General features: G+C 47.3%; 1 protein-coding gene across 8 annotated transcripts; it reads right to left on the minus strand.

The window, feature by feature from the left end:
• Positions 1-2,522: 2,522 nt before the first annotated feature.
• SFTPA1 (surfactant protein A1) lies at positions 2,523-7,077 on the minus strand. 8 transcript variants are annotated; one of them, XM_077944856.1, is made up of 7 exons: positions 6,929-6,973; positions 6,563-6,592; positions 6,271-6,323; positions 5,908-6,102; positions 5,513-5,632; positions 4,682-4,759; positions 2,526-4,214 (listed from the first exon to the last, which is right to left on the minus strand). In XM_077944856.1, exons 4-7 carry the CDS (start codon positions 6,077-6,079, stop codon positions 3,838-3,840), a joined length of 747 nt encoding a protein of 248 aa, XP_077800982.1. In that variant the 5' UTR covers positions 6,080-6,102; positions 6,271-6,323; positions 6,563-6,592; positions 6,929-6,973; the 3' UTR covers positions 2,526-3,837.
• Between the last annotated feature and the right edge of the window lie 16,885 nt (positions 7,078-23,962).

The following is a 23,962-nucleotide window of genomic DNA, read 5'->3' on the forward strand; positions in this document are numbered from 1 at the left end:
GGCTATAGTAACCAAAACAGCGTGGTATCAGTACAAGACCAGACACATAGACCAATGGAACAAAATAGAGAACCCAGGAGTAAGACCACACACCTACAACTATCTGATCTTTGACAAACCTGATAAAAACAAGCAATGGGGAAAGGATTTCCTATTAATAAATGGTGCTGGGATAACTGGCCAGCCATATGCAGAAAATTGAAACTGGACCCCTTCCTTATGCCACATACAAAAATCAACTCAAGATGGGTTAAAGACTTAAATGTAAAACCCAAAACTATAAAAACTCTAGAAGAAAACCTAGGTAAAACCATTCAAGACATAGGCATGGGGAAATATTTCATGATGAACACGCCAAAAGCAATTGTGGTAAAAGCAAAAACTGACAAATAGGATCTAATTCAGCTAAAGAGCACAGCAAAAGAAACTATCGACAGAGTAAACAGGCAACTACAGAATGAGAGAAAATTTTTGCAAGCTATACATCTGGCAAAGGTCTAGTATCCAGCATCTACAAGGAACTAAAACAAATTTACAAGGAAAGAAACACATTAGAAAGTGGGCAAATGACATGAACAGACACTCCTCAAAAGAAGACATACATGTGTCCAACAATCATATAAAAAAAGCTCAACATCACTGATCATTGAAGAAATGCAAATCAAAACCACAATGAGCTACCATCTCACACTAGTCAGAATAGCTATTATTAAAAAGTAAAAAAATAACAGGTGTTGGTGAGATTGAAGAGAAAAGGGAATGCTTATACACTGTTGGGTAAAGTGTAAATTAGTTGACCCATTGTGAAAAATAGTGTGGCAATTCCTTAAAGAGCTAAAAATAGAACTACCATCTGACCCTGCAATCTCATAACTGGGTATATACCCAAAGGAATATAAATCATTCTACCATAAAGACACATGCATGCAAATGTTCATTGCAGCACAATAGCAAAGCCATGGAATCAACCTAAATGCCCATCAATGATAGATGTGGTACATATGCATTCTGGAATACCATGCAGCCATAAAAAGGAACAAGATGATGTCCTTTTGCAGGGACATAGATGGAGTTGGAAGCCATTATCCTCAGCAAACTAACACAGGAACAGAAAACTAAATACTTCGTGTTCTCACTTAAAAGTGGGAGCTGAATGATGAGAACACATGGACACATGGGGGAGAACAACACACACTGGGGCCTGTTGGAGGTGGGGAGTGGGAGGTGGGAAAGTCTCAGGAAGAACAGCTAGCGGATGCTGGGCTAGGTGATGAGATGATCTGTGCAGGTAATCACAATGGCACACGTTTAACTGTGTAACAAATCTGCACATCCTGCATATGTACCCCTGAACTTAAAATAAAAGTTGGAAATTAAAAAAAAAGAAATGAGAAGATACCAATTTTCAGAGGCCTAAAGTATTTATCTATAAAATTGGGAATACAGACTGTCCTGAATTTGCAATTGCTCGACTTAAAATTTTTCCACTTTACAATGACTTCAAAGCAATGCAAATCCAGTAGAAGCCATACATAAAGTACACATATAACTGAATTATTCATTCAGTTTCAGTCCAGCATTCCATAAATTTCATGAGACAGTCAACACCTCATTATAAAATAGGCATTGTGTTAGATGATTTTGCCCCATAGCATGCTAACATAAGTTTTCTGGGCATGTTTTAGTTACTCCAGGCTCAGCTATGATGTTTGGTAGGTAAGGTGCATTAAATGCATTTTCCACTTAATATATTTTCATCCTGCAAAGTGTTTATTGGGATGTCACCCCATCGTAAGTCGAGATACATCTGTACATGCTTCTACTTGTTTTTTTTCTTAATTTTGAAGAAGCCTCAACAATTTGTGTGCTGGGTCTTAGGCACATGTGGAATGGTGACCAGAATAAAAATTATCACTCATGAAAGACTGACAAATTGTTCCCCTCATTTTCATTGGTTTTCTGAGAGTTAATCCAGAGCTTCCTTCCACCAAAGAACAGTAATACATGCACTGAGGAAGAGTGTTCACAGGTGTTACCGGGGGAGAAGAGAGAGGTGGGACATATATGTAGCTGCCTCCTCAAGCAATTGGAGACATTGTCGCATTCCTGTGTAGCCCTGGGTCATGGGACAGTGGTCCCATTCCATGCAGACCTGAGACTAGGGTGGCTCAGTGAGGCCTGGGACTGAGCCCTGAGTGCCACCATCACTGCTGGGCTGCAGAAATCATTCAGGTGACTGAGTAGGGAACAGAAGACATGGAGTCCCCACCCACAAATGGACCATGTGGATTCATGATGCCCATGTGTTCATCTGAATGGTGTCTGTAGCTCCCCATCCCCCTGCAGCATCACAGGGAGGAGAGAAGGTCGCCCCTCCCACCAAACAAAGCACATCCTGAGATTGAATTTTCCAATCTTGAGGAAAGTGGGAGCTCAGAGCCAGAGTTCATTTGACTCACAAAAACACAGAAATGTGATGTTTCTTGGAACCAAAGCTATGGAAACTCATGTGAACACATTCATGATTTATTATGCTTAAATCATCTTTATTCAGCTCAGGAGTGGGGTGGCTGGGAGCATAAGCTTCAGGTACAGGAAGATGGGTTTGGATCCAGCCTCTGCCACTTGCTCTTTGGAATAATACTCAAAACATTTAACTCCTCCAAGCTTCAGTGTCCTTATAGAAAATGGGTAAACAATACTGGTCCCGTGACATTGTGTGAAGATTGAATAGGACATAATAAGCTGTATTAGAAGTGCTTGTCAAGGTGATTGGAAAATGATAGCTGCTCGGTCAATAGCCTCTGTGTGTAGTAACAGTTCTGGTAGTAACTTTGGTAGCCGGGGGGATGGTAATAACTGTGATGGCAACAAGATTCTTATTCCCATTTCACAGAGAAGACACAGGCTCAGGGAAAAAAAAATCTTCAACTGTCACTGGGTAACTAGCCCACTCCACGACACATCCTAAGACCTGGCACACGATAATTTTAATGAAATATCTGGGTGAATGGATTAATGAAAGGAGAAAGCAGAGCCTGGGGTGTGGGGGTGGTGTGAATGCCCACTGAAGTCTGAAGTTGGGTGCAGATTTGTTCATCAGTTGAAAGCTAATCTGGTCACATCTGGAGGTGGCTCTAGGTCACCCTAGAGGTCTAGACAGGCTGTCTTCAGGTCAGGGGGCTGAGTTGCCATCCAAAGACTCAAAGGAGTGAATCGTACACATCAGTCATGGGGTTGGCCTGGCCACCACCCTTCTGGAACACCACCTGGCCTTCTGACCTCATGGAGAGCCTGACCAGGCCTGCCCTGGAGACCTCAGAGTGCCAGAGAATCTCCACTGCGGCCTTGGCTCTGCACAGTCAGGGCTTCCCTGAAGTCTGCTCTCTCTGTCATTATGCTTGGCCAGGACTGCTCATCCTGATGGCACTGGGCAGGAAGTGGGCTGCAGAGGGAGAGCAGAGGGGACCAGGAGGCAGGCACTCTGTGTGACATCGGAGGGTCCTTCTAGCCCAAGACCTCACTGCTGCCATCTGTAAGTGAAGGAACCGGACCAGATGGGGAATAAGGAGGGCTCCATCTCATGCCGAAGGCCAGGGCTAGGAGTGGCTGCCTGGGGTGCAGTGCTGGGAGGGTTTGCAAGGGAAGTGTCAAGGCTGGCCAGGGAAGAGTCAGGGCCCATCAGGGGAATGAAATGGTTAAGGATGCCTTCAGCTCTAATAGCCACAAGTGAATTCTATTGAAAGCGAGTTCCAGCATCTCACAGACCAAGTGGAGCCTCGGGATGGAGGCTGAAGGCCAGACAGGATCCTCCCTGTCCCGTGGCATAAATGCCTCTCAGAACTCACAGATGGTCAGTCGGTTGTACAGGCAGTTCCTGTCATTCCACCGCCCGTCTGTGTACATCTCCACACACTGCTCGGTTCCCCGACCCGCGGGCTCCCCTGGGTACCAGTTGGTGTAGTTTACAGGGGTCCCATCTGAGTAGCGGAAGTCTCCAGGGCTTGGTCCTTCAGTCAGGCCCACATAGGCATACGTGTTGTACTTCTTCACGAAGCTCGCAATGGCTTCGTTTTCCTCTGGACTCCTTGGGACAGCAATGTGGCCGCCTGCTCTGGCGCATGCCTCCTGAATGGCATCAAAAGTGGCAGACTGCCCATTGGTGGAGAAGACCTTCCCTCCTATTGCCAGTATGGACTCCTGTAGACTGAGGGCTGGGAGCAGAGGAGACTGGGTCAGGCCATTGACTGCTTTGTCTCTAAGCCACCTCCCTTACCTGGGCTTTCTGCTACTGGACTCTCCCCAGTCTCTCCATCTCTGCCTCTCTCTGTGTCTTCTCTTCCTCTTCCAATTGCAGTTTTCTAAATTCTCTTCTAGGCTTTCATCCATTTATTCACTCATCTAACAATTACTCATTGCCAGAAATGGTGCCATTTCCTGGGATTCAGTGGAAAGCAAGACGGGTGGAGAACTTGCTTTCCTATGAAATGGGGAGTGAAGTGTGTCGGGTTCTGTCTCCTCTGGGCCATTCAAAGACATCAGAAAAGCAAGCATCATTCCTTTCCCCAAGACCTGACATGTGCGAGCCTGTTTGTCATCTCTATGTTCTAGAAGCTGCTGCCGAGAATGAGGAGAATTTGTGGGAAACTCCTACCCTGTGAGGCCCAGGGGGTCCCCTTACCTCCCCTTGTCTGCAAGATTTGATGTCTGAAGTCGTGGAGTGTGGCTTGGAGCTCCTCATCTAGATGAGCTGGAAGCCCTGCGGAGAGCGCCCCACACAGAAGGAGGGGCAGGCCGGTGAAGACCCCCACTTGCTGCCACGCAGGCATTTTGCCATCTGCAATCCTGGAACTCTGCCCTTTCATTGCTGCTAGGCATCGCCCGGGCCCCAGGCTCAGAGGGTCCACAAGACTCCAGTGTGTCTCCACACCCCTGGTCCCCTATTCTTTAGCGAAGCATTGCCCCTGCTGAGACCCCCACCCCTTGTCCTCTTTCCTGCTCTGTCCCTCGAGTGGCTCTGTCTGCCCGCCTCTGTGGGGCAAGTCCCTCTCCCGCACCCTCCACCAAGGGCAAGCATGATGCTCTCTGCGCTGCCCTGATGGCCTTGCTTACCACTCTGAGCTTCAAATTCCCATCTGCCTGTGGGCTCCTGATCACACCATCTGCCTGGATGTCTGGTCCACATTCACCCTTCAGACCGCCCCCAGCGCTGCATCCCAGGACGCGCCTCCCCCGCCTCCCAGCGCTGTCCCTTGTCCCACACCTGACTCCGTGTCTCCCCATCGGCGGTCACGAGGCATGGAGGACTTCCCACACCTGCCCTTCCCTGAATTGTGACCACACTCCCCAGACACTTTGGCTTTTTCCCTCAAGTTCACATTCTCTTACTTAGGTTGAGCCAAATGCCCTTGGGGAACCTGCAGGGTTTGTCTGATCCCCATCAGCCCTGTGTAACGGACTTCAGGGTTGCTGTGCCCGTGTTCCCACTGCCCACCTGCCCCACCCTGCTCACCTGGAGGGCCCCTCTCGCCAGGCTCTCCCTTCTCTCCACACTCTCCAGGGATACCAGGGGCTCCAGGCAGCCCATCATTCCCAGGAAAACATGGCATATCTCCAGGCGGACCCATGGGGCCTGCAGAGAAAAGAGACATGGATGTGTGGGATCCGTCACCCACAACTGATTGGAGCTAGTGAGACTCGACCCTCATTATCAATGGGGCTGTCCCAGTTATCACTCCATGGGCACTATGAGGACAGACTCTCCAGGATGTGCCATCCTAAGGGCCCCAGGAGCCCATCAGGTCCCACCCAGCTCACTATGGCCCACAGCCTAGGGGCCTAGACAGACGGGCCTTCTGTAAAGGGGTCTGTGTCCCTCAGCAGAGGGTGGGGTCTCCCGCACAGTACCTGGAGGGCCAGGGTCTCCTTTGACACCATCTCTCCCATCCCTGCCTGGCAGGCCATGGGATCCAGGAGTGCCGGGGATACCAGGGCTTCCAACACAAATGTCCTTCACTTCGCACGCAGCGCCAGAGGCTGCCATCAAGGTGAGAGTGAGGGCCAGAGGGCACAGCCACATGGCTCCGGCTCCAGCTGCTGCTCCTGCAGGAGGGATGGCCGTGAGCCCATCTGCCGCCTCTGCCAACATCTCCCCCACTGTGCTCTGTCAGGACTCAGGAAGCTGGGCAGAGCCCGAGAGGCAGGGCAGGCGAGACCAGAGTGCTGGGAAGACCCGAAGCACCCAGGAAAATTCCCAGCATCATCTGGCACCTGGCGCGGTCTCCCGCTTCAGGCCTCTGGCTGGAGGTTGTGGGGTCTCCAGGCTGCTGAGGAGGAGGAAGAGTAAGGAGCTCTGGGGAGCCCGGGGACCTGGGCTCCACTGTAGTCTCCTTTCTGTCAGTGCCTCACTGTTACCCTGGGAAACTGGCTTCACCTCTCTGACTTCAGCCGAATCTTCCATGCTCTGCAGAAAAGCTGCCCTGTGCCTCCCAGTCTATTAGGAGCAAGGATGAGGTCACTCACTCACTGACTCACTCCATCTGTCCCTCATATGCTCAGTTACCTTCTTTTCAGGCTCTAAGAAATCAGCAACCTGAGAATGAAAAGAGATGAATGGGGCCTGCAGCCTGGCCCCCTTCAAGGTGGTCATGATGGAGTCCCCCCTTTCTTTTTGGGGTCTGTTCTCTCACTGCCCCTCCTGTAGACCCTGCTGAACCCTGTAGGGATGGATCTCGCCAAAGAAGATAACAAACATGAGGATCTTTGCAGGTCACTTATGCTGACTGTGCTGTGAAACACCTCCCAGTAGGGGATGGGGAGTCACTCTTCTTCCCAGCCTGGGCCTTGGTCAGGCCTGTGGCTGCTGGCTGGTCCTCTCTGCCTGTGATCCTCAAGCTGGAGAACACCCAAGGGATGGGGCTAAACTCACCCACACACAGAGCCTCCAGCTCCTTGGGTCTCTGCCTCCAAGTCAGAAGGCAAGGTAGACAGCAGCGTTTATAGGTGTGGGGGCTGCCAGGCTTCCTCCCATCCCTGAGAGCCCTACCACAAAACCTGTGCTCCAGGCAGGAAATGGGCATGGTGTTTACACAGCACATTTCCCCAAGAGCACTCAGGCTAGAGGATCTCCAAGGACCCTTGAGGGGAGCACAGAACCTGCCAAAGAGGAACTCCAGGTCTGTAAGAAGAGAAATCCTCCCGTGGCTGAGGTCACCCACCCTGTCCCTAGCAAGCTCCTTAGCAGTGAAAGCTGAGAGCCCTTACACAGGCACTAAGGAAGCCCCATTGGGTTCCTGGTTTAGATTCAGACAATGAAGAAGTCACTGTTCCAGCTGAGCATGGTCAGGTTGATTCAGGCCAACCTGTCTGCCCTGTGACTTGGCTCAGCCCTGAGCCCCAAGCTCCCCTAGCCCATGTCCCTGGAGCTTGTAGCTGAATTGGTGGGCACATGGGCAGAATGACAAGCAAACATGCTTCAAGTTCTGCTTCCCTCTGCTCTGGCGGGTTCAGCTAGAGGAATCAGGGCAGCACCTGGAAAGTCATGGGAGATCTGCAGTTTCTGTCTTTCCGTCTTTGGCAGAACTATCTTTGGGTGATGTCTGGCAACCTGCAATGGTGATTATGCTAAGTGTCCCAGTGATATATGAAGTCCTAGTCCTGGTTCAAGCATCTGGATTAGGAGGGAATCTCCTACTGTGGAAGTGGTGACAATGGGAACCAAGACAGGAAAACCTCCCCTGGTTTATTTGGAATTGGTTTGATGAATCTCAAACCCTTGAGGAGTCTGGAGCTCTTCCGGGCAGCAGGAGATCAGCCAATGGACCCCACTCCTGGGAGTGGGAAGCTGGCCAGTGCAATTTGCAGCATGGACTCTTTCTGCTGCCCCAGTGCTGCCTGCTACAAAGTGAGATGAGTGCTGGGCCAGGTGTGGGATGGGGGAGCCAGGACAGAGCAGGGCAGGGGCAGATGGGGAGCAGCTCTAGCAACTCGGCTGTGGGCGGGGGCGGGGCTGTTTTGCAGGTGATGAGCAGGAACAGAGGCCAACTCGGATGTGCAGGGCCTTGTGGTTGGCAGGGCAGGGCGTGGCTTTAGGGAAAAGGCACACCTGAGTTTTGACCCAGCGCTGTCACTTTTTACCCATGTGGACTCGGTCAGGTTATGTAACATTTTGAGGCTCAGTTTCCTTTTTGTTTTTATTATCTTGAAACATCAAATTTACAGAATTGCAGGCATGGTAAAAATATTTTTTCCTGAACCTATGAGAGGAGATTGTCAACATGAAACCCCAACACCCCAATACTTTAATGTGTTTCTCACGCAAAGACATTTTCGCATTATAACCATAATCAAGAAATTAACACTGATACAATAACTCCACATAGTCTTCAGGCCCTATGCAAAATGTACCCAACACCCCAATAGTGTCCTTTATAGCAAAGGATCCATTTGTGAGCCATGTGCCATATTCCTTTGTCACGCTTCTCCAGTGTCCTGAAACCCACAAAGTCCCTCTGTCTTCCCTTCACCTTCATGACCTGAACACAGTGTGAAGATCACAGGGGACAGACTGTGTAGAATGCCCCTCACTTTGTTTATTTTTTGGTTTGTTGCTGTTGTTCTTTTTTTTTTTTTTTGATGTATTGGCTCACAATTAGATTCAGGTTCTGTAACTTTGGCAGAAATACCATAGACACCCGCTGTGCTCCTCCCATTCTACCGGGCAGCATGGGACTTTAGTTTGCCCCAAGACTGATGATGTTCGTGTTGATCATTGAATTAAGGTGGTGGGTGTCACGCTTCGCCACCATAAATACGTTCTTTTTCTGGTTTCAATCAGTGACTATGTTGTGAGGACACACTTTGGGACTATTGTAAAGATCCCATTCCTCATCACACTGTCTCTGTTGCCCATCGATTGCTTTGTAGCAATGTGCATGAGGCCTACCACCCGCCGTCAGGGAGTGCCAAGCACTCACCTGCAGGCTGCAGGGGCCACTATGCGTGTTTGATGTTGAAACAGCTACAGTTTACCAACACGTGGCACCAGTGAATCTAAAGAATGTCGTTAAGAAGATGGTTCTCCTCCCAACACAAATTTGTCACTCTTAGCTCTAAGAATTGCTGTAGTTCCTGCTGAGTTCCGAGTGCCCATGCCAGGCCACTCAGCTGTGTCCATAGCCTCCTCCCCCTGCTTAGGCTTCACTGCCCCCGCCAGTCCACTCTCCTTCAGTATCTTTCTCACTCTCCTCGGGGCCTCACCCTCCACGTTGGGCTTCCTCCCTCTACAGGGACATCCTCTTCACACAGCCAGTCCTTGGGCGCCCATGCCAAGCCACCTCAGAGTCCACAGTCTCATTGCGCTTGGAATCCCACTCCCTGTGGCTGGACTCCCGCCTCATCCAGTATGACTGAAACCAGGAAGATGATGCTTTCCCATGTGGGCAAGGTAAGACTGAAGGTGATATGGACAGGAGACAGGGAAACACTGGGTAGAAGTGTGGTTCCCAGCAAAGGCCCCACCCTCAAGACCCATGGTCCTAAATGGGAACAGACATTTCTGTTTTTGTGAGCAAAAAGTTGCCTTTTGGCCCCCCACACTCCCTGTCCTGCACTCATATAAACCCTGAACCCCAGGCACCAGAAGCAGACCAGCAGACCAGCAGACAAGCAGACGTACAGCGAAATGATGTGGCAGAGAGAGAGAGAAAAAAGGAGGGACAGCTGAACACTGAGGAGAGTTTGACTGGGGCGATTGGAGAAGAGTCCAGCTACTGGGAGGCCCAACTCCAGGGGAAGATCACCTTCCACTCCATTCCTCCTTCCAGTTCCCTATCCATCTCCCTGACAGCTGCCTTCACCACTCAATAAAACCTCGCACTCATCCTCTGAGCCCGTGTGTGATCTGATTCTTCTGGGATGCTGGGGGTGAGAGTTCAGGTTACAGAAAGCTGTCACACTGGCCCCCTGCCTTTGAGCTGATTAACACTCAAGATGTCTGTGGACGGGAAAGTTGAAAGAGCTTGTAACAGGGGGGTTGCAGGCACCCACCCCTAGACACTACCACAGGGCCAAAACCCAAAGCACTCACCCTGGCCTCTGTAACCTGCCCATCTGCATGCTCCCCTGGGGGTTTGAGCAGTGGGGTGACTGAACAGGCAAGCCACACCCCTATTGCGTGTCCTGCAAGAGGGATAAGGGAGCTCTTCCATTTTAGCTGGAGCCCTGTCTGGGATATTCATCGGGAGGGGGAGTACAGATGTGAAACTGTCAGATCTGTATCTTCTCCAGGGCCCTGCCACCTCTCTCTTTCCTGCTCTGTTTCCCTTCACAGGGGTCTGGCTGCCACATTGGACTGGAGTAAAACCCTCCGACAACCAAAGGCATTTTTGCTGCAAGGCCCCAAGACTGAACTCCGTTGGCCAAGACCCACAGACTTCACTTGGTGTCTTTATTTCTTTCACAGTTTGAAATGGTTCTTATTTCTTCCTTTATAAAGTTAAGAGTTTTGCTACAGGCTGTGGCTATACTATTAAACAGAATGAGTGTTTGGCTTAACCATCAAAGGTGCAAATCAGAACAATGTGGTTTTTGTTTTTTCTTGAACGCGCCGATGCCCACATCCACTCTGACAGCCGCAGTCGCTCATGGTACACTGCCCCCCCCTTCTCATACTCGCTCCCCTCCTGGCTCGGGCACATAGGAATGTCCACAGCATGCAAAAGCCATGCCCAGTGGCCACAAGGGGTGGGAGAAACAGTGGCTCCTGCCAGGGGCCCTGCTGGAAAGGCCAGCCAGCACTTCTTGGCTGCCACGCCAATGGAACTTTCCCTCCTCTGGCCAAGGAGTTCAGCCCTGTTCGATCCTGGGGAAAGATACAATGATTAAAGCAAAAAATTTGCACTGAGCAAGGGGTTCTTCCCTGTTAAATACAGTAGGAAATTCTTCTTCAAAGGTTTAGCTTGCTTAAATTTCCTTGTCCTTTGCTCCCTGCTTTCAAGACCAGACTTCCTTACTCTCTGTGTTCCCCCGGCCCTGGTAAACAACCTTCCCATCAGTCCTTATCTATAGAGTGCACATTTAACATCTGCTACCCACTCTGTGAATTACTTCTTCCATCACAAAGGCTTCTCCTGCTGAAACTGATCTTCCTGCCTACCCACCAGGGTAACTGCATTCCTGCACTTTTCAAGTTAGCCAACCGGGTTCAGCTTAGATTGTACAGTCCAACTCCAGCCAATGGAGGCAGGGTACAGTTACAGGGACAAGCTGCATTAAGAGACAATAAAAACCCCTTCTTTCCTTTGTTCTGGGTGCTCTCACCATTGCTCCACATGCGAGACACACCCTCCTGCAGAAGCAAATTTGCCTTGCTGAGAAAATTTGTGTTCGAGTGCTATTTCTTTAGCGGCATTGAAAATTTGTTTCTAACATTCCCCCAGTACCTTCCCCTTTCTCCCCTTACACTGTTTTGGGTTTTTGGTTTTTTTCTTTTCCTTTTCTAAGCAAGAGAGTTCCCCCTCCCAGCACTCTGCTGCTGAAAGGGAAAATAACAGAGGAGCAGGCCCTGCTGGATGATACCAGCACACTTGGCAGAGCTCATTTGAAACAATCTAAACAGATACGTGCAGCCTCTTGAAATACTTTTTAGTCCCACACTTGATTCCAAACTTCAGACGGAGGCCCTAGAAAGGAAAACCAGATCTGAGGGATCCAAAGCCAGGCATCAGGCACAATGTAAATGGGCAGGACCAATTCCTGCACACTAAATCCCCACCCATGGAAGGAGGCCATGCTTCATGGCATAAATGAGGCCCAGGGAACTCAAAGGTTGTTGACAGCAGGGGAAGATGGAGGCATAGGTGAAGGCAAATAATTCCTATTATCTAGGCCTTTTCTGCTTTATGGGTGCATGCCACATTGGTAATCATGAGTGGCACCTGCCAAGGTCACCAGGGCTCAGGAACAAAAAGATGGAAGAGAAAGGAAGGACACTCACTTTCTCTATCCATCACACCCTGAGTTTTCACTGAAAGAAAGAAAGGAATGAGGGATGCCTCTATTCTCTGTCTTTCAGAATAGGTATCCATCTCTCTTCACCATCCCCAGCTTATACCCCTCTGGAGTGTATTCAGAACCAATGAGACTGCTTTGACCCTCTTAATCTGGAAGAAAAATGCCTCATAGCCCTCTACACAAAGGTTTGGCCAAATTATGAAGGACTGGGTGGGCCTCAGGAAGGAACCATACATTTCAATACTATCCAGCAGTCGGACTTTTTCTGTACACATGAGGATAGATGGTCTGAGGTCCCACATGTGTAGGCTTTCTATACCTTGCAAGGTAATCCAGACCTTTGCTGACAGTGTAAGATTGATCCAGTCCTCCTGTTTGCCATCTCAGGGAAGACTGCAAGGGGCAAGCCTAGGAAACTAAAGATATGAATCCCAGAGGCACCCCAAGCAGAGAAGCCAGCCCCCACAGCTCTTCCCCTCTGGGTTCACCCCAACCTTCCTATTCACCTTCAGCCTCTCACTTGCCCCCTCCTAAAATTCCTTACCCTACACAAGCCCCAACCTCACTCTTGCCCATTAAACCAATGCCTGGTGAATTTGGGCCCAGTAAGGTCCAGGTCCCCTCCTCTCTACAGGACTTAAAGTGAATTAAGGGGGATTTTGGGAAGTTTTAAGATGACCCCAACAGATATATAGAGGCTTTCCAGAATTTCACCCAAATATTTGATCTCTCCTGGAGAGACATTATGGTGCTTTTGAACCAGACCTTGACAGACATTGAGAGGCAACCTGCTCTGCAAGCAGCAGAGAGATTTGGGGATGAGCTTAGTATCCCATATAGTGTCAGGGAAGGGGGCAAACATTATCCAACTGGAAGAGAAGCAGTGTCAATAGATTACCCTAAATGGGATCCCAATGACAAAATGGAAGACTGGAAGAGGAGACACTTTCAGAGGTGCATAATGGTGGGCTTACATAAGACCAGGACCAAGTCTCTCAATTATATTAAATTATCCATGATTGACAAGGGATTCGATGAAAATCCCACTGCCTTCCTGGAAAGGCCAAGGGAGGCCTTATAGTAAAGCAGACCTCTCTATCCCCTGATTCAGTTGAGGGACAACTAATCCTAAAGGATAAATTTATTACTCAGGCAGCCCCTGATATCAGGAGGAAGCTACAAAGACAGGCCCTGGGACCAGTCAGTACTTTAGAGAACCTTCTGAAAGTACCCACCTTGGTCTTTTATAATAGAGATAGGTAGGCACAAGAGAGAGAGGAAATACAGGAAAGAAACAGAGACTTTAATGGCCAACAGACAAGCCCACAAACCCCAGAACTCTCAGGGTACACTTGTTGATTGCTACAGATGTGGTAAACCAGGGCATTTTAAGAAGAATTGCTCAGACAGCATGAGGAAGCCACCTCAACCCTGTCCAATCTGCAATGGGGACCGTTGGAGGGTGGACTGTTCCTGGCATGCTGGTCACCAGGTCCAGAGCTAGTCTTCCAAATGGTCCAGCAGCAGGACTGACAGGTCCCAGGGCTCCTCTCCTGACTCCTGTGGTCCAGACCACCATTACCATCCAGGTGCCCTGGGTAATCATGGAAATTGAAGGGGGAAAGTGGACCTCCTTTTGGACACTGGGGCTGGTCTCTCAGTTCTCTTGAATCCAGGCCCCCTCTCCTCTCTTAGAATGACTGTAAGGGACATCTCAGGAAGGTCTTTAACCCAATATTTTTTCCAACCCCTTAGCTGTAGCGGGGTTGTTCACCAAAGCTTTTCTAATTATGCCTGAAAGCCCAACTCCTCTGTTGGGTAGGGATATTCTGGCCCATAGGGGGACAACCATTCTGATGGCCCCTAGGGAAACTCTTTATCTAATCCTAGTAGAGGCCAATATGAACCCAGAAGTTTGGGCAACTCAAGAGAAGATTGGCAGAGCCACAACTACCATACCAGTCTGGTTCCATCTTAACGATCCCACCTCCTTTGCTAACCAGAAACAATATCCCCTGGAACTAGAGATTAGGAAAGGACTAGAAGTCATCATTGATAACTTGAAGATGGAGGGCCCACTCAAACCCTGCAATAGCTCTTGTAATACCCCAATATTGGGGGTACTAAAACCCAACTAGAAATAGAGACTAGTTCAGGACCACCTCCTTGTTAATGAGGCTGTGGTTCCAATACACCCAATGGTTCCCAATCTGTATACCCTGCTAGCTCAAATACCTGAGGGAACTAAATGGTTCCTGGACCTAAAGAATGCCTTCTTCTGCATACAATTATACCCCAACTCCCAGTATTTGTTTGCATTGAGGATCCAATGCAAACAAATTTGTTTGAGGATCCCTCTAACCAAACCACCCTGTTAACCTGGACAGTGTTACCTCAGGGATTCCAAGACAGCCCCCACTTGTTTGGGCAGGCATTATGGAGAGATCTCTCCAAGTTCCTTTATCCTCAAGTCAAAGTTTTGCAATACATGGATGACCTTCTTTTCTGCACTCCAAGTGAGGAAATCTCTCAGCAGGGAAGTAAGGCTCCTCTTAATTTTCTGGCTAACAGAGGATATAATGTTTCAAAATGTGAAGTTCAGCTCTGTCAGACTTCAGTGAAGTACCTAAGCCTGGTCTTGTCAGAGGGGACCAGGGCATTGGGCAAAGAAAGGATTAAATCTATCTCCTCCTTTCTCCTCCCCAAACACTCAATCAACTGAGGGGATTCTTACACATTACAGGATTCTGCAGACTATGGATATCTGGGTACAGTGAAATAGCACATCCCTTCTATCACCTAATAAAGGAGACTCAAGCAGCTGATACTCACTGCCTAATTTGGGAACTGGAGGTTAAAAGGCTTTTGACCAACTAAAACAAGCCTTGCTTAAGGCACCAGCCCTTAGTCCCCGCCTTGGGAAAAATGTTTAATCTTTATATATCAGAAATAAAGGGAATGGCACTGGGAGTCCTAACACAGGCCCAGGGTCCAGCCCAGCAGCCTGTGGGCTAACTGAGTAAAGAGCTAGATTTGGTAGCCAAAGGATGACTGGCCTGTCTCTGGTCAATTGCAGCAGTAGCCTTGCTGGTACCAGAGGCTACTAAGTTAACCATGGGTAATAACTTAACCATTTATACCCCACATAATGTGGCAGAAATACTTTTAAGGGGAGTCTCTGGCTAACAGGCAACCACCTCCTCAGGTATCAAGCTCTGTTATTAGAAGGATCTTCAGTCCAATTAGGAACCTGTCCCTCCCTAAATCCAGCTACCTTCCTCCCAGAGGAAGCTGGGGAACTTAACATGACTGTGAATAAATAGTAGTACAAACTTATGCGGCCAGAGGAGACCTCAAGAAAACCCCCTTAAAAATCCAGACTGGATTATTTTTATGGACAGATGTTCTTTTGTTGAAAAAGGAAATCTTAAAGCAGGGTATGCAATAGTTACTCTGAACTATATTGTTGAGAGCACACCTCTCTCCTCTAGCACAAGTGCTCAACTGGTCAAACTAATCACCCTCATGAGAGCACTTGAATTAAGCAAAGGAAAAACAGTTAACATTTATACTGATTCTAAGTATCCTTTCCTAGTTCTCCTTACCCATGCCACTATCTGGAAAGAGAGGAACTTCCTCACAGCTAATGGGTATCATTAAATGCCATGAGGAAATTAATAGACTATTTTGCTGTTTTCCTCCCACGGGAAGTGGCAGGAATACATTGTAAAGGCCACCAAAGAGGGATAGATGAAATAGCTGAGAGAAACAGGCTGGCAGACTGAGCAGCTAAATCGGCAGCAAGGGGGCCCCAGGTCTCTGACCCACTTGAAGCCCCACTGATCTGGGAGGGCCCCATCAGAGAAATAAAACCTCAATACTCTCCTGTGGAAATAGAATGGGCCACCTCTTGGGATAGTATGCTTTATCTACCAGCTGGCAACCAATGAAAAGTTCTTAAAAGCCTTCTCCAGATCTTCCACCTAGGTAAAGATAAAACCTATCAACTGGCTCAGATTGTTCTCAGATAAAAACCTGATATAAACAGTTAAACAGGTTGTTAATGCTTGCAAGGCCTGCCTTAAAAACAATCCCCTTAAATAACAGCATCTTCTCCAAGGCTACCTGGGGGAAGACTGGCAAATGGATTTCACCCATGTGCCAAAGGCAAGGGGCATCCAGTACCTCCTAGTATGGATAGATACCTTCACTAACTGAGTAGAAGCATTTCCACGTCAGACAGAGAAAGCCTCTGAGGCTAGTACTAATCAATGAGATAATTCCTCACTTTGGACTCCCTAAGTACCTCCAGAGCAATAATGGCCCCTCATTCAAGGCAGTTGTCACTCAGGGGGTCTCAAAGGCACTAGGCATACAGTACCATCTTCATTTTGTTTGGAGACCAAAATCCTCAGGAAAGGTGGAAAAGACGAATGATATTATCAAAAGGCACCTGAAGAAACTGTCTCAGGAGACTCATCTCCCCTGGACTACTCTTCTTTCCATAGCCCTGCTGTGTATCAGAAACACTTCTTCAAGGCTGGGTTTGAGTCCCTTTGAGACTATGTATGGATGGTCTTTTCTCACGAATGATTTCTTGCTAGACCAAGAAACCTCTGATTTAATTAAGCACAAACCTCTTTGGTCCATTTCCAACAGAAACTGAAACAACTGTTGAAGGCCCAGTCCCGTGAACCAGGCCCACCTCTATTCAACTCAGGGGACCTAGTACTGGTAAAGGTACTTCTTTACCTTTCTCCCTCAATATGCCCTGGTTGGGAGGGACCTTGCACTGTACTTCTTTCCACTCCTACAGCGGTGAAGGTCAAGGTCACCAGAATAGACTCTTGGATTCAGTATACGAGGAAAGGCCTGGGAAGCCAACAGAGTCACCTCTTTCAACCTAGAAGAGCACCCAAAATACCATTGTGAAGAGATCAGGAAATTCAAGCTAAAAATCACAAAAGATAAGTGTTAATTAACATTCCATGTATGTTCTCTTTATAGTCTTGCCTATGCTTGCTGTTCCTACCTTTGTTCTGTTCTATACCATGGGGTATAATAGTGTTTTCAGGGAAATTAGTACATTTTACTTCTTATTTCCGTGTCTTTGGCACTAGATTCTTTCCTTGTAAAACACACACTTTTAACCCATGCCTATTTCACCTTATAAAACTTTTTTTCCCTCTCTCACTTAGAGGTCATCAAACTCAAGATGTTTAGGCAATCAGAGCCTCAGATGATGGCTCCCCTTTGCCAGGGACCCTTAGATAGACCTCTGGGAGGAATCTGACTGACATTTTCCCCAAAAGAGCTCCCCCTGTCAGCAGGAAGTAGCTAAGACTGGTCATCATCCATATTCTAATGGCAGTTAGATGTGCCTCTTCAGAGGCGGGAAATGATAGTGACGGGAGACAGTGAAACACTGGGTAGAAAAAGGGTGGTTCCCCAACAAAGGCCCCACCCTCAAGCCTGAAGACCTGTGGCCCTAAATGGGAAAAGACATTTCTGTTTTCATGACCAAAAAGTTGCCTTTTGGCCTGCCACAACCCCTATCCTGCAACCATATAAACCCTGAACCCCAAGCTCCAGAAGCAGACCAGCAGACCAGCAGACAAGCAAATGGACAGTGGAACGATGTGGCAGAGAGAGACAGAGAGGAGAGGAGGAACATCTGAACACTGAGGGGAGTTTGCACAGAGGTGATCAGAGAAGATACCAGCTACTGGGTGGCCCGCCTCCAAGGGAAGATCACCTTCCCACTCCATTCCGCTTTCCGGCCCCCAATCCATCTCACTGAGAACCACCTCCACCATTCAATAAAATCTTGCACTTATCCTTCAAGTCCACATGTGATCTGATTCTTCCAGGATGCTGGGTGAAAGCTTGGGATACAGAAAGCTGTCACACTGGCCCTCTGCCCTTATGATAAGGCAGAGGGTCCATTGAGCTGATTAACACTTAAGCCACCTGTGTATGCAAAGCTGAAAGAGCTTTGTAACACAAGGGTTACAGGCACCCATCCCTAGACACTACCGTGGGGCCGGACCACAAAGCACTCACCCCAGCCTCTGCACCTGCCCATCTGCATGCTCCCCCTAGGGGTTTGAGCAGTGGGGCAACCAAACAGGTGAGCCACACCCCTGCCATGCATCCTGTGAGGGGGATCAGGGGACTCTCCTGTTTCAAAGGGGTGCTGAGTGGAGGCCATGCACATGCCCTAAGCACAGTGCATGGGCTTCTCTGCATATTTGAGGCCTCTCTCTTAGTGCTCAGGGGACCCTTCCCCTGACCCCTTTTCCAGCTGCCCTGGGTGCTAGCAGTAGGAGGAGGCTGTTTGTGACTGCTGGTTCTTTCTGTCACTTTGGATCATCACAGCACTCTATGAGCTGTACAGAGAGTAAATCCCCATTCCATACTTCAGTCAACTGAGGCTGACAGGGATTAGATGGATTGCCAAAATTGTCTAGAAATCCTTTTTCCAGCTCAGTCCTCAACTAGAACCTTCCCAGAGTCAGAGGAACATGCTTGTTCTACCTGTATCTGAAGACAAGGGAAGGCACAAATTAATTTACTAATCATGGATATATTTCAAGATCACTTATAATGTCAGAATCTAAGGGACAGCTCAGTCACATGAAGGGGATGGAAGTTGAGGCTTTTCTTTCCTGAGGCTGCCAGTAAACTAAGCAAATATGTGTGTATGCATTATATACATACGTACACACACATATGTTGTGTGCTGTATATTTACACACATGTATATTACATTGATGCCTCTCTAATAATGCCATTTTATTCTTAAAAAGAATAACACAATATCTTTCTGTTGCCTAGAAATAGCATCCAATTTGCCTTAAAAATCACATTACTTGTTTTTATTTCCATTTTTGCCAATGCAGCCCTGTCACCCTTCTTTCTCCCCTGAACATTTTGAACTTTCCAAACCCCAGAGAAACACATGACGCTTTACTGAGGTTTTGAGGAGAGGGAGAGAGGTTTTTCCATTCTGCACCTTGGAGGAACTGAAACTGGCAGGTAGCAGCAACTGTCTTCAAAGAAATAGGCTAAGGAGCACACACGTGCAGACACACAAACACACATTCTCTTACTTTGCACCAATAAGATCATACGGCATATACTCTTCTACAGTTAGTGTTTTCTTTTATATATCCCAGCCATCTTTTCAGATTGACACATAGGGATATAATTGTAACTATAGTCTTTTCTTGGAGTTTGTTTGTTTTTACTTCTGGTAATGTATTCTTTACTCTCTTTTTAATTTAAAACATGTTATTTTGACACAATTATTTTACATATGTATGGGCACAGTGGACTATTTTGATACATGTATGTAATGCGCAATGATGAAATCAAGGTAAGCAGCATATCCATCACCTCAAAAACTTATCATTGTTTTGTGTTGATAACATTCAAAATCCTCTCAAGTATACAATAATTTTTTGGTTGGCTATGGTCACCCTACAGTGCTAAAGAAGGCTACAACTCATTTCTCCTATCTAGCTGTAATGTTGTACCCATTGCCCCACCTTTCCCATTTCTCATTCCCCTTAATCTTCCCAGCCTCTAATATATTCTGTTCTACTGTTTGCTTACTGTTCTATGTTTACTTCTATGATATTAGCTAAGTTTTCTTAGCATCCACAAATGAGTGAGAACATGCTGTGTTTAATTTTCTTTTCCTGGCTGTATTTCACTTAATATAATGGTTCATCCATGTTGCCATGAATGGCAGAATTTTAATCTTTCCTATGGATGAACTGTATTCCATTGTGTTTAGTTACTACATTTTTAAAAAATCCATTCATTCACTGATAGACACTTAGGTTGATTCTATATCTTGGCTATTATGAATAGCTCTGCAATAAACACAGGAGGGCAGATACCGCTTTAACATACTGGATTCCTTTTCTTTGAATACCCAGTAGTGGGGTTGCTAGATCATATGATAGTCCTAGTTTTAGGTTTGCGAGAAAGCTTCATTTTGTTCTCCACAATGGCTGTAGTACTTTCCATTTCCACCAAAAGTGTATAAGAGTTCCCTCTTCTCTGCACCTGCACCAGTATTTATTCTTTTTTGTCTTGTTGATAAAAGCCAGTCTACCTGGGGTGAGATAATTTATTTTTGTTTCATTTGCATTTATCTTAGGAATAGTGATATTGAGTGTTGTTTATATATTTGGCCATTTGTACGTCTTCTTTTGAGAAGTGTCTGTTCAGATCATTTGTCTATTTTTAAATTGGATTATTTGAATGTTTTGCTGTTGAATTGTTTGAGTTCCTTGTATATTCAGGTTATTAATCCCTTATTGGATGAATAGCTTGTGAATATTTCTCCCACTGTGCAGGTCATCTCTTCACTCAGTTGATTGTTTTCTTTTCTGTGCAGAAGTTTTTTAGTTTGATACAACCGTATTGGTTTATTCTCGGTTTTTGTTCCCAGTGCTTTTGAGGTCTCTCCACAAAATCCTCATCCAGACCAATGTCCTGAAGCGCTTCTCCTATGCTTTTTCCTACTAGTTTCATACTTTGGGTCTTATGTTTAAGGCTTTAATCCATTTTGTGTTGATTTTTTAACGTGTAAGAGATAGGGGCCTAGTTTCATTCTTCTGCATATGAATATTCAGTTTTCCCAGCACCACTTATTGAATATTTATTGTCCTTTCCCTCAATGTATGTTTTTGGTGCCATTGTCAAAAATCAGTTGGCTATAAACGTGTGAATTTATTTCTGTGTTCTCTATTCTGTTCCATTGGTCTATGCATCTGTTTATATGAGTACCATGCTGTTTCGGTTATCATACATTTGTAGTACATTATGAAGTCAGGTAATGTGATGTCTTCAACTTTTCATTTTTTGCTCAGGATTACCTTGACTACTTGCTGTCTTTTTATAGTTCCATACAAACTTTATGATTTTTTTTTCTTTTTTTAAAATAAACATGGGGTCTCGCTATATTGGCCAGGTTGGTCTTGAATTCTTGGCTTCAAGCAATCCTTCTGCCTCAGCCTCCCAAGTGCTAGTGAGAGGTGACAGCATGCCAGCAGCCCTCACTCTCGGCACCTCCTCGGCCTCGGGTCCGCTCTGGCCACGCTTAAGGAGCCCTTCAGCCCGCCGCTACGCTGTGGGAGCCCCTCTCTTGGCTGGGAGAGGCTGGAGCTGGCTCCCTCTGCTTGCCGGGAGGTGTGGAGGGAGAGGCGTGGGCAGGAACCAGGGCTGCCCTGGGCTCCTGGGGGCCAGCGCGAGTTCCGGGTGGGTGTGGGCTGGGCAGGCCCCCCACTCTGAGCAGCTAGCCAGCACCCAGGGGCCCGGGTCAGTGAGGGACTTAACATCCTAGCTGGCAGCTGCAGAGGTTACACTGGGTCCCCCAGTGGTGCCTGCCAGCCGGGGCTGTGCTGGAATTCTCGCCCGACCTCAGCTGCCTCCCCACTGGGCAGGGTTCGGGACCTGCAGCCTGCCATGTCCGAGCCTCCCCGCCCCGCTGTGGGCTCCTGCGGGCCCGAGCCTTCAGGACAAGCACCGCCCCCTGCACCGCGGCGCCCAGTCCCCATCAACCGCCCAAGGGCTCAGGAGTGCCGGTGCACAGTGTGGGGCTTGCGGGCAGCTCCGCCTGTAGCCCCTTGTGGGATCCACTAGGTGAAGCCAGCTGGGCTCCTGAGTCTGGTAGGGGCTTGGAGAACCTTTATGTCTAGCTAAGGGATTGTAAACACAGCAATCAGCACCCTGTGTCTAGCTCAAGGTTTGTAAATACACCAATCAGTACTCTGTATCTAGTGCAAGGTTTGTAAATACACCAATCAGTACTCTGTATCTAGCTAACCTAGTGGGGACTCCGACAACTTTTCTGTTTAGCACTCTGTGTCCAGCTAAAGGATTGTAAAAGCACCAATTAGCACTCTGTGTGCGGCTCAGGGATTGTAAATGCACCAGTCAGCACTCTGCCAAAACAGACCAATCAGCTCTCTGTAAAATGGACCAATCAGCAGGATGTGGGTGGGGCCAGATAAGGGACTACAAGCAGGCTGCCTGAGCCCCCAGCGGCAATTCAGGCTCCCTTCCACACTGTGGAAGCTTTGTTGTTTAGCTCTTCACAATAAATCTTGCTGCTGCTCACTCTTTGGGTCCGTGGGGCCTTTATGAACTGTAACAGTCACTGCAAAGGTCTGCAGCCTCACTCCTGAGGCCAGCGAGACTGCGAACCCACCTGAAGGAACCAACAACTCCAGACACTGCCTTTAAGAGCTGTAACACTCACCTCCGAGATCTGCAGCTTCACTCCTGAAGTCAGTGAGACCACGAAGCCACCAGAAGGAAGAAACTCTGGGCACATCTGAACATCTGAAGGAACAAACTCCGGACACACCATCTTTAAAAGCTGTAACACTCACCGTGAGAGTTCATGGCTTCATTCTTGAAGTCAGCGAGATCAAGAACCCACCAATTCCGGACACAATGCCACTGCACTCCATCCTTGGTGACAGAGCAAGATCTTGTCTCAAACAAACAAACAAAAAATTCCCCAACTTTTCATTTTGTTGGTATTTTGTGCTGCTTTTTTAGTCTACTTTTTGCTTATTTCCATATTTTTTATTTTTTATTTTTTTTGAGACAGAGTATCACTCTGTTGCCCAGACTAGAGTACAGTGGTGCGATCTTGGCTCACAGTAACCTCTGCTTACTGGGTTCAAGCAATTCTCCTGCCTCAGCCTCCCGAGTAGCTGGGATTACAGGCGTCACCACCACGCCCAGCTAATTTTTTTGTATTTTTAGTAGCTATGGGGTTTCAACATGGTCAGACTGGTCTCAAACTCCTGACATCAGGTGATCCACTCACCTCTGCCTCCCAAAGTGCTGGGATTACAGGTGTGAGCAACTGCACCCAGCTTCTACTCCAAATTTAAAAATTTCTCTCTTTCTACTAATTTGGAGTTTGGCTTTTTTCTTGCTTTTCTAGTTTCTTAAGATGAATTTTAGGTTCTTATCTGAAATCTTTCTACTTTTCTGATGTAGGCATGTAATGTTATAAATTTCCCTCTTAACTACTGCTTTTGTTGTCTACCATAGGTTTTGGTATGTTGTGTTTCTATTTTCATTTGTTTCGAGAAATTTTAAAATTTTCTTCCTACGCCATTGCGGTCAGAAAAGGTTCTTGATATCATTTTAATATTTTTATTCATTGATACTTACTTTGCAGCCTAAAACGGTGTATCCTGGAGAATGTTCCATGTGCTGATAAGAAGAATGGGTATTCTGTAGCTGTCAGATGAAATGTTCTGCAAATGTCTATTAGGTCCATTTGGTCTGCAACACAGTTTAAGCCAACTTTTTTTTTGTTGATGTTCTGTCTAAATGATCTAACAATGCAGACAGTAAACTGTTGAAGTCCCCAATTACTATTGTATTGGAGTCTGTCTCTCCTTTTACATCTAATAATATTTGCTTTTATCTTGGTGTTATGGCGTTGGGTACATATATATTTACGATTTTCATATCCTTTTGATGCAGAGAAGTGTGTGGACATTCAGGTCTTCAGAAAGGAATGATGATTCCTGATATTTCGGAATGGCCCAGAGGCGACAGAAGTGTACACAATCCACTCCTAATGGCTTAGGAAAGCAAGGTCTTTGCCTATTCTTGCTTTCTATTGAATCCCAGAAAATTGCACCATTTCTGGCAATAAGTAATTGTTAAATAGATGAATGAGTACATGGATGAGAGCCTAGAAGAGAATTTAGAAAATTGCAATTGGAAGAGGAAGAGAAGACACAGAGGCAGAGATGGAGAGGCTGGGAAAAGTCCGGTGGCAGAGAGCGCAGGTGAGAGAGGTGGCTTAGAGACAAAACAGTCAATGGCCTGACCCGGACTCCTCTGCTCCCAGCCCTTAGTCTACAGGGGTCCATACTGGCAGTAGGAGAGAAGGTCTTCTCCA

The sequence above is a fragment of the Macaca mulatta genome, chromosome 9, assembly GCF_049350105.2.
Source record: "Macaca mulatta isolate MMU2019108-1 chromosome 9, T2T-MMU8v2.0, whole genome shotgun sequence".
Lineage (NCBI taxonomy): Eukaryota > Metazoa > Chordata > Mammalia > Primates > Cercopithecidae > Macaca > Macaca mulatta.